Below are 10,386 nucleotides of genomic sequence, written 5' to 3'. Positions count from 1 at the left end.
CATTACTCCTATTGGACCTCTTCAAGATCCCCCGCTTGAGAAGAGGTTGCCTAGTTGGAATCCAAATGTGCGCTGCAAGTACCATCTAGGTAGGGGTCATGCCACTGAGAGCTGTTGGAAGCTAAAGAAGGCTATCCAGCATTTGATTGATAATAACAAGCTTCCCATGCCTCCAGTTAACAAGAAGAGCGAGTGATGATTAAGCAAACAACAAAGGCGAGCTTCAACGACAAGATTTTGTGACCTATTAATTTTTTTTATTATTATCCTTTCTCCAATAAGTCTAGCATAGGCACCTTTCTTTTCCCTTAGATTAATTTTGTAGATTCTTTCTTTTCCCCTTTTTAATAAAAATGAGCATTTATTCTCTTGCATATGATCATTTCATTAAAAAAAAAAAAAAAAAATCATGTCGAATTAAGCACAAGGTATTCCAATGATTTGAGGCACCTCTTGTAGCCACATCATATTACCTTTCACCCTTTAAATATGCAATCCTTTTTTTGATAAACCACTTTGAGCCTCGTCTAACGATAGACCTTTCAGATTTTTTTTTAAATCCATATCTATTTAATCTTGGGATGGGATAGTGTGCAACTTATACAATTTTCAATTTCATAAAAAGCTTGAGTGACTTCAAAAGATTAAAATAGCAAAAATAAGCAATAAATAAATAAATAAAAGTGTACAAAAGGGTAAGTTATTGAAACTTTCTAAATTGGAAAGTGAGATGAAAAATAACTGATTTTATTTCTTTTGAGAGCCACAAGGGCAAGGGTGAGATAGGATTTTGTGAAATTGGGAGGAAAACTCTAACCATTTAAGCAATTTTTTACTCTGAAAAATAGCTGAGTGATGACTTCTATAAATCTTGTATTTGTTGCAGATTGACCAATGTAACATATAGGTCTTGTTTGAGAAAAAAGCTTTTGAAGAAGATGAGTGAAATTTTTTTAAATCCATAACCTTTTCACCCCCGATTCTTGTACCACGTCTTAGCTAGAACTAACTCAATCAAAATATACTCTATAAATACGTTGATGGTACAGTAGAAAATCTAACATTGTTTTTAATTCTATTAATGAATTCATCATAAAGGCATCAAAACGGTCCAAAACAATTGCTAGACATGCTAGTATATCAAACGTTACCAATTAGTCTTTGCCCAAAGAACATGCTAGTCTTCTCTGAATCGTTACAATCCGAAGTTCCCAACACATGACTCCAAAAAGACTCACAAAAACTTTACTAGTCAAAGACTCATAATTGATAAATGTTCACTTTAGTAGGGTCTCATAAACTAAAAAGATCAAGGTATGTATTGTATTCATCTTAACTTTGGAGCATGCAAGAGAAGATAACTTTGTGATTATCGTCCCAATCTAATCTAATGCTTTGGGCCACAAAAAAAGAAAGAAAGAAAGAAAGAAAAGGGACATACGTAAGTTTTGTGGAATGAAAAATGAAAAAAAGGCCAAAAAAGATGGGTATCTTTCAAAGTGGGGCATTTCATTTTAACCCCACCAAACCAACTGCTCACATCTTTTTATCTCTTTTTTCCTATTTCCATTGCAATTAAAGTGGCTTCCATTGGAGTGTGACAAAGCATTTTCTCTCTCTTTTTTCTTTTTTATGATTTTTGTTTCACTTTCTTGGTTAAAAGTTAATTTTATTACATTGGAATTTATATTGGCAGGTAAGATTTGCTGTTTTTATTGCTCCAGAATAGGAGAAAATTCACACACAATTTGGCTTTACTTTGTGATATTCAATCAGGGTCTAACATGTACTTAATTTGTTGGAAGTTTAGTGTAATTATAAGGCTTCATCAATTAAAACTCCCATTTTGTAAATTTTTTTTTTTTTTTTTGAAAAAAAAAATATTATTTCAGGTTATATAAGTTCAAATAATTAAGAAGTTATGATTTGATAGTAATTTACAAGGGATAAGCTTAGAAAATATGAAGTAAAAGTTCATGAATATGTTTTAAGTATAATGTGTTACCAAATTCTAATAAGATATTTCAAGAAAAATAAGTTCACATATAAGTTCTGAATCCTTCTAATAAGGTATTCACATTCATTTTAAAAAATTGTACTTGTGGCGATCTATGCCGTGGTTTTAATTTGTTTAAATCACGATTATAATTGCAGATGCAATCGCGATGATGTAATGTAATATTTCGGTTGTGGCAAGTTCGAACTATTTTACAACATGGTCGCAATATATAGGTGATGTATGTGATCGTGGTTTAAAACCATTGCCATGATCTAGGTTCGAGAAACTTTGGAAGACATTGAGATTACTTCTTCAGTGAATTTTTGGAGTTTCTTGTTGCAATTTTGTAGTTTTTGATTGAATTGGTTCTCGTAGGGACTTAATATGGAAGATGGTGTGTTTCTTAATTAATCAAGTCGATTTTGGATTAGTGTACTAAATTAACTATTACCTCCATTACATTTATTTGCAATTTTAGATATTATTTCTGAGACGTAAAAAATTCAAAGTTGCAACTAATATGTAACAGAGTGGTAATAATTTGTATTGCTATGTACTTTTAGAAATACTTCGTATTTGCAATCATCTAAACTTAGGTACTGTAATAATTAATTATACTCTTTTGTTGCATATGATAAGATATGAATGCATTATTCTAAAAAAAAAATGTAGTATTATTTTTTAGAAAAGTATAGTGATTAGTGTCGTTGATAAATCTTATCTCATGTCTTTATTTAGTACATCTCTATGACTTTACTTATCATATATTCAGATCATATACTTGCTTGTTATCTAATTACTGATATAAATATACTAATAGAAGATAAAATGAAATGAAATGACTGACATTGCTACCCAATTATTCTACTAACAAATGCTGGTCATTAATTTCCATCTATATTTGTGAGCATTCAACAATTGGATGGTAGGTATGTAGCTTAATTGGTAACAACAAATGATTGCAAATTAATGTTGATTACCATCCATAAATATATGGTATAAACCTTAAAACCTAATAGTTTGTTAATATAGTGAAGCCTAAACCCGTGAAACATGTCCATTACCATCTTATATCATGGACAATAACCACATATGCATGAATATCTCCCACAATTTCAAATCTACTAAATTATTAATCGATATCCATGAAATATTTTTTTTTGGTGTTTAGAGAGCCACAAGGGTAGGGGTGATGAGAATCGATCCCAAGATCTGGAATCGGGAGGGAAGCTCTAACTATTTGAGCTACCCCTCACTCTCGATATCCATGAAATATGCTCGTTAACCTAACTTCTTTTATTTGAAATTTGATCGGTGGCAAAATCATCTATAATTATCATCAATTATGTTGGTTATTATCTAATGAACACAAAGTAACCAAATAGATTATCTCCCACAATTTGGTTACTCCTTTACAATATCTCAAAATCAAAATTTAAATAGATTCCATCCTATAAAACAATAGTTTGGTTATGAAGCAAGAAGTTTTTCTTACTCCCTCTTTTTTTAAAAAAGTGTTACAATTTGACTTTTTTTACTATTCACATAATGAGTTTGGCTGAATAAATTTACTAATATATAAAAAAACAAATGTTATTGTATAATACATTGTTAGATTCGTTACAACTTATACTTTCATTATATCAATCTTTATATAATTTTATTAACATATGATTATTAAAATTAATGGTAAAAGTCGTGTTTCGACATGCGTGTTTGGTCAACTATAGAGGAGTATGTGGATTATACATCTACACTAAATAAAAAATCTTCATCTTTTAGTATACAATAATATATGTATTACAATTTACAAACATATGTAAGACTCTTTTCCTTCCTTTTTAAGATAAGAAGAAATATCCTATTGAGAAATAACTTCTGAAAGGCCAAACTAGAACGCATCGCCAATATTGGAACAAGTTCCTAAGATTAATTGTACGACATTAGGATCTAGGGCAATAAACATTGCCTAGCTATTTGCCTATATCTACAAATCTAAACTAGTCGAATCTTGCAAATAATTACTAATCGTAATAAATTTAATATTCATAAATTTTAAAAAAAAATTACGTAGAAGTAAAAGTTGACCAAAATTTAATGGGATTAGCGCCCTTTCACAGTGAAAATTCCCCACATCTGCAGCAGCAATAGCAGATGATTGCGGAACACGTGCATCCTCACACATTTTCCTTACCACTTAAAAATATCAAAATAAAAATAAAAACAATTGTAGCTATTATACCCAATCATATTTTCTGACACCCCCAATCAATGTTTTCTCTCTCACTCTATTTTCTCTCTCTAAAATTCCTTCCTTCATCCTCCACAACTTCCATTTTTTTTGATGGATTTTATTTTTCATTAATTTGTAAAAATTCATAGTTTTATTTTTTAGTTCTCCCCAAAAAATAAGGAAAAAATGGCAGCATACTATCACAATAATCATGGGACAAGTACAGAAATCCAAGACCATAATACTAACAATTTTCACACACTAATTCTCATGAACCCAAATTTAGCTGATCCTCAACACCACCACCAACAACCACCACCATCATCTCACAACATCCTTCTACTAAACTCGGTCGCGGCCGGTCTTTCGCCTCCACAGCCACTTCTTCCTCAACACCACTTTGTTCGTCTCCCTACATCGCCGCCTCAACCTAATAATGTTACCTTGTACGGATACCCATCTCATGAGGCGCGTGACATCCCACGCGCTAGGCAGGGGCTGTCCTTGAGCTTATCATCCCAGAACCCCGCGCTAGGTGGAGGATCCCAGCAAGCTGGAGAGGATGACGTGGCAGGTGGGCAGGGTTTCGTGTTAGGGTCTAAGTACTTGAAGGCAGCTCAGGAGCTGCTTGAGGAGATTGTACATGTTGGTGATGAGGGCGGAGCTGTGTTCAAAACAAGCAGTACCAATACTGATGGTTCACCTAAGAAGGGTAATAAAGGTACGACAGGCGAGTTTTCGTCCGAGGATAAGGAAAAACACAGCCCCAGTGGTGGTGGTGGACAGCTGAACACGGCCGAGAGGCAGGAGATTCAGATGAAGAAGGCAAAACTTGTAACCATGCTTGATGAGGTATTTTTAGTACTGAAAATAAATTGTACTCCTGCTACTGTCTGAATGTCTTAGGGATCTTATAAATTATTGGAATTAAGGGTCTTTTTCAAGTGACTTTGATTCATCTGCCTTTTAACAGCAATTTGTGTCAGAACTTTCTGTTAGGAGTTACTATCAGTCATACCCCCTTAATTTTTTTTTCTTTTTATTTTACAAAAATCTGGATTACTTAAGCTTTACCTGTCAAAATTTTCAGGAAAAAAATCTGACTTGCTTTAAACATTTTTTTTTCGTTTTTTAGCTTCTTTGCAACTAAAATACTGAGGTCGATTAGATTGGATTAAATTGGACCTATCTTATGCTGATAGTAGCATATTATTAGATTATGCTATCTGAAATTATTGATGATGTGTATATTATTGTTGTGAATTTTAAGGCGGAGCAAAGGTACAGGCAATACAATCACCAAATGCAAATAGTAATGGAATCGTTTGAGCAAGCAGCAGGAATGGGATCAGCAAAGACATACACGGCGTTAGCATTGAAGACAATTTCAAGGCAATTCCGGTGTCTAAAAGATGTTATTCAAGGGCAAATCCGAGCAGCCAACAAGATTTTAGGTGATGATCAAGAGGGTGGTTCAGGTTCATCAGCTGGTGGGAAGATTGAAGGGTCGAGGTTGAAATACATTGATCATCAGATTAGGCAGCAACGCGCACTGCAGCAGCTAGGAATGATCCAAAACCCCAATGCTTGGAGGCCTCAAAGAGGGTTACCTGAGAGATCAGTTTCTGTTCTTCGCGCTTGGCTGTTTGAGCACTTCCTTCACCCGTAAGCATCTTACACGCCTAAATTTTTAGTGATTTTTTTTTTTTACATTGATATTGATAGAGTAGTTCCTCAACCATCAGCTTAAGCTTTTGGTTGAATTGTTCCTCGAAATTGATATGATGAAGTCACTAAAATGTTTGGATATGTTGAACTCGTGTTTTCAGGTACCCGAAAGATTCTGATAAAATAATGCTTGCTAAACAAACCGGGCTGACTCGAAGTCAGGTAGGTTCAAGGGAGGGAATTAAATGTTTGAATTAGCTAAGACATTTATTAATTTTTGATAAACAGAAAAGGCATTATATTGATTGGTTTTATTATGGTAAATTTCAGGTGTCAAATTGGTTCATAAATGCTCGTGTACGTCTATGGAAGCCAATGATTGAAGAAATGTACACAGAAGAGCTAAAAGATCAAGAACATGATAATGAATTATCAGAGAAATTAGCAAGCAGCAGCAAGGATAACAGCAACAATGAGGATAACAATAATGTAGGAGCTTTAAATTCCATCAAAAACCAAGAGATAAAAATCAACATTGCTGAAAATCAACAACTTAAAGATCAAAACAATGCTGCTGCTGCTACATCCTCGTTTATTGGCATTCCCACGAATTCCGACACACCCTTTAAAGGTAACAATATCCTGACTCAACATCAACATGGATTCACTCTAACAAGCTCATTAGAGATGGATGGTGGGGTTTCGCAAAGAAGTCCCAAGAGACCAAGAAACGATAAGGTCCTTCGATACGATGAGAACACTACTAATGGCGAGATCATGATAAAATTTGGGAATCAGAAGCAAGAAAGACAGGATGGGAATGGGTATCCAATCATATCAGGGGGAATGAACTTCATTGGAGGCGGAGGCGAGGAGAAGCAAGGAAGAGAGAATGTGAATGTGAATGTGAATGAGAATGGGTATCCCATCATATCAGGAGGAATGAACTTCATTGGAGGCGGAGGCGAGGAGAAGCAAGGAAGAGAGAATGTGGATGTGAATGTGAATGAGAATGGGTATCCCATCATATCAGGAGGAATGAACTTCATAGGAATGGGAGGAGGTGAATTAGGAACATACCAAATTGGAGAAATAGGGAGGTTTGAAACAGAGGATTTCTCTCAACCACCAAGATTTCTTCAAGGAAATGGGATTTCCCTTTCCTTAGGATTACCTCCTTCCTGTGAAAATCATCCTCAACAACTCGAAAATCTGTCTGCGACAAATCATACATTTCTGTCACCTAATCAGAACATCCAGTTTCGTCGAGCTAATGATTTTGGTACAATTAACAGCCCTTCCTCACACTCATCAGCAGCTGCATTCGAGTGTATCGATATCCAAAATCGAAAGGGGTTTGCAGCTCAGTTGCTACCAGACTTTGTGGCTTGAGAAGGGGCAGAACAAGAACTTATTAGGTAGTATGTAGTAGTAAATATAGGATTACTATACCTTCTTTTGCATAGAATTAGTGACATATATTGTTCAAATAGTTGAAGATTGGGGATAGTATAAAGTTATTGGGAATGTATATTAAATTTTGTAGCATATTGTTGTTATATAAAGATAGTAAATAGATTGGAATGTCATTAGAATACATAAGGTTTTAGCTTTTATATGGTAATTGCATGATTTGGGGTTTATTTTTCTAAAATAAAAAGCTTTTTTTCTTGAAGAGTAAAGTTATATTCTGTTCAAATTAGCTTGTAATAGTATATTAATATCATGTATCAGTATCTTTCTGAGTCGATTGTTTATGAATTTAGATTCCTGTGAAAATGACTGGAAGAACTCATCACCTGGGTCATCTTCTTGTTAACAAATTTTTTTTGGCTTATTATTTCTACATCAATATTGATCTTTTTGCCCCCCTAAAATAAAGGTTTTGTTAGAAATCTATGTTCTCTGATTATGAACTCACCATACTACTTGTGTTTATTGACCTTTTACTGTACAATTACCAGTTACCACTACTTTCAATCTCTCACTACTTTAAAAATTGGAATGATTTTACATGTCAAAACACTTTAAAGGCTCTTTCCAAAAAAAAAAAAAACAAAAAAAAAAAAAATCTTTGAATGGCTAGCCACACCGTGTGGCCAGCCACATTAAAGACTTTGTGATTTTTCAAATGTTAACATTGACATTTATTTACTTATCTATAATTAGATATACTAATGGTTGAATATATGTGTTGGTAAACATGATATTTTACAGAAACTTATTAACTTAAACAAAACAAAATAAAAAAATGTTTCATTTTAACGGATTTGAGAAAAAACAAATTAACGAATGCAAAATAAATATATAACACATTTCATAAAGTAATAAAAAATATTATTTAATATGGAGTATAGCTTAAAGATAAGAGAGATGGATGGTTTTAATAGCAATTGAAGAAGCCAAGTGGGATTGTGAAGTATCTCAATATGATTCCATAGTACATCAAACTAAGTTACTAATTAATTAATATTATAAATTAAATGAAATTTAAAAAAAAAAATGGTATCCTTCTCTGACAAGCAATCTTATGTAGAATAATTAAAAACTTCCTAATCCTTTGACAAATGTGTACCATTTAGCTCAACAATTCATACTTTATAAGTTGATATTTTTGCTCTTTATAAATCAATCATGAAACATGCACAGTTTTTTATAGGTTGGCATTTAATATTGTCATCCTGTTTTTACATTACTATAATATTTGCTGACATCTGAATTAGTATTGTCTTATGCTCATTCAGATCAAACAGTACACCTCATCACATTTAATAATTTTTTTTTAATCCTGTTATCCATTGTAAGCAAATGACTTCAAAAGGGTCATTTTCATTTTGTAATCTAATATTTATCAAATGCAATCGTATTATGACTTTATAAGATTATAAAATTATAAGTACATAGCATGATACCATAGTTTGTAGGACAGTTCCCTAATTAAAACTTTATAGTACTATTACTCACTTGGTCTTTTAATTAATTGTGGCAATATTTTAACCTTCGACTTTATGTATAAATTATTGGCAAATTTGTCAGAAAATACCTTTTAAAAGCACCATTTTACGGAAAAAAAAACCCTTCTTAAAAGCTTTAAAAAAAACCACCACATTCATTATTTTTGCAAGAGGAAACCTATTTACTTAATTAACCTCTAATTTACTTAATTAATCTCTAATTTCCTCTCATTTCTTCTAACTAATCTCTAATCCAGCAAATTACTTACTGATTACATTTAATTTATATATATAAATAAACCACCACCCCAACCACCAACCAACCTCCCTTCCCCTCCCCCTTCCCCTTCCAGTGGCGGAGCCAGGATTTTCAACTTGGGGGGACAAAATGCTTAACTTACGAAAACCTTAACAAAAAATAAAAACAAAAAAAAAATCACACACAAATTGGTTAATACTTAATATTAAAATTTCAAAATAAAAATAAATACTTAGTCATACAATTCAAAATGATGAAAAAATTACATAAACATTACATTAAAATTACACGTTCATTCTTCGAGTTTCGTTCTTTTAAACAAGAATTGTCGAAGATCGGGTTGTTTAGTTGACTTGAATTTGTTTGAATTTGGTGAATCTTTTGACATTTCCTAATTAAATCGAAAATTATATATCAATTTCCACAAGACCACAATACACATCATTACATAATAACAAAACCTAAGATTCTAAATTTCTAATTCAACTACACATTTCAATAATTTAAAAAACAGGGGAAACAAAGTATAAAACTGAAATCTTCAACACCAATTCGCAGAATACTAACCATCTCTTAAAGCAAGAACCTTAATATTAACAGAATACTAACCATCCCTTAAATCCAAAAGAGGAAACAGAATACTAACTAAACTATCAAAATCGTATATAAACTATAAATCAAATCTTCAACACCAATTGTCCAATTCGCAGACGACAACAGGGGAAACAGTCGGTTAATCAATTCAATTAAACATTTCTTCAACACCAATAATTCAGAAATTAAACATTTCTATTTTAATTCAATAAGCTCAATACTTCAGAGTTCAAACTTCAAAAATCATTAATCAATTCAATACCCACAAATGACAAATCCACAATAAAAGTATAAAACAATTAAACAAGTAATGAAATTCAGATTTGCATAATACATACCTCCATTGATATTTGATTTGGGCAAATTACGAATTGCGAATTGATGTGAAGCTGACCTTGCTGCGAGCCTGTAAACTTCAGATTTGCGAAGACCGAGCTGTCGCCTGAAACCCCGAGCACCGGAGCACGGCGAACGGCGACCTTCCGACGGGCGACGACAGGGATTGGCGACCTTCGAAGAGAGAGAAGATGAAAATTGAAAAAGTTAGGGTTTGTTTTGCATTTGTTTTCTTCTTTCTGTCTTAGCAGCACCTTTTTCGTTCTTTTGTTTTTTTTTTAAAAATGGGGGGACAAGTGTCCCCACTCGTCCCCTTCTAGCTCCGCCCCTGTCCCCTTCCCCT

At 33.1% G+C, this 10,386-nt stretch overlaps 1 protein-coding gene across 1 annotated transcript; it reads left to right on the top strand.

Annotated features, from left to right (window-relative positions):
* Window positions 1–4,226: 4,226 nt before the first annotated feature.
* LOC110735404 (BEL1-like homeodomain protein 1) lies at window positions 4,227–7,647 on the top strand. Its single transcript, XM_021915596.1, has 4 exons — window positions 4,227–5,084; window positions 5,503–5,897; window positions 6,062–6,122; window positions 6,231–7,647. The coding sequence occupies exons 1-4, from the start codon at window positions 4,419–4,421 to the stop codon at window positions 7,290–7,292; spliced, it is 2,184 nt and encodes a 727-aa protein (XP_021771288.1). The 5' UTR covers window positions 4,227–4,418; the 3' UTR covers window positions 7,293–7,647.
* The last annotated feature ends 2,739 nt before the right edge of the window (window positions 7,648–10,386 follow it).

Source organism: Chenopodium quinoa, unplaced genomic scaffold (genome assembly GCF_001683475.1).
Source record: "Chenopodium quinoa cultivar QQ74 unplaced genomic scaffold, ASM168347v1, whole genome shotgun sequence".
Classification (NCBI taxonomy): Eukaryota; Viridiplantae; Streptophyta; class Magnoliopsida; order Caryophyllales; family Amaranthaceae; genus Chenopodium; species Chenopodium quinoa.
Note: the sequence above shows the minus strand (reverse complement) of the source record. Positions and strands in the feature narration are given on the sequence as shown.

What these genes read in the sequence shown, in the direction of transcription:
- LOC110735404 (XM_021915596.1), top strand. Translation starts at nt 4,419, where the DNA reads ATGGCAGCATACTATCACAATAATCATGGGACAAGTACAGAAATCCAA. An exon ending in TTGTAACCATGCTTGATGAG is followed by an intron (nt 5,085 to 5,502) that starts GTATTTTTAGTA and finishes GTGAATTTTAAG; the next exon opens with GCGGAGCAAAGGTACAGGCA. An exon ending in TTTGAGCACTTCCTTCACCC is followed by an intron (nt 5,898 to 6,061) that starts GTAAGCATCTTA and finishes TCGTGTTTTCAG; the next exon opens with GTACCCGAAAGATTCTGATA.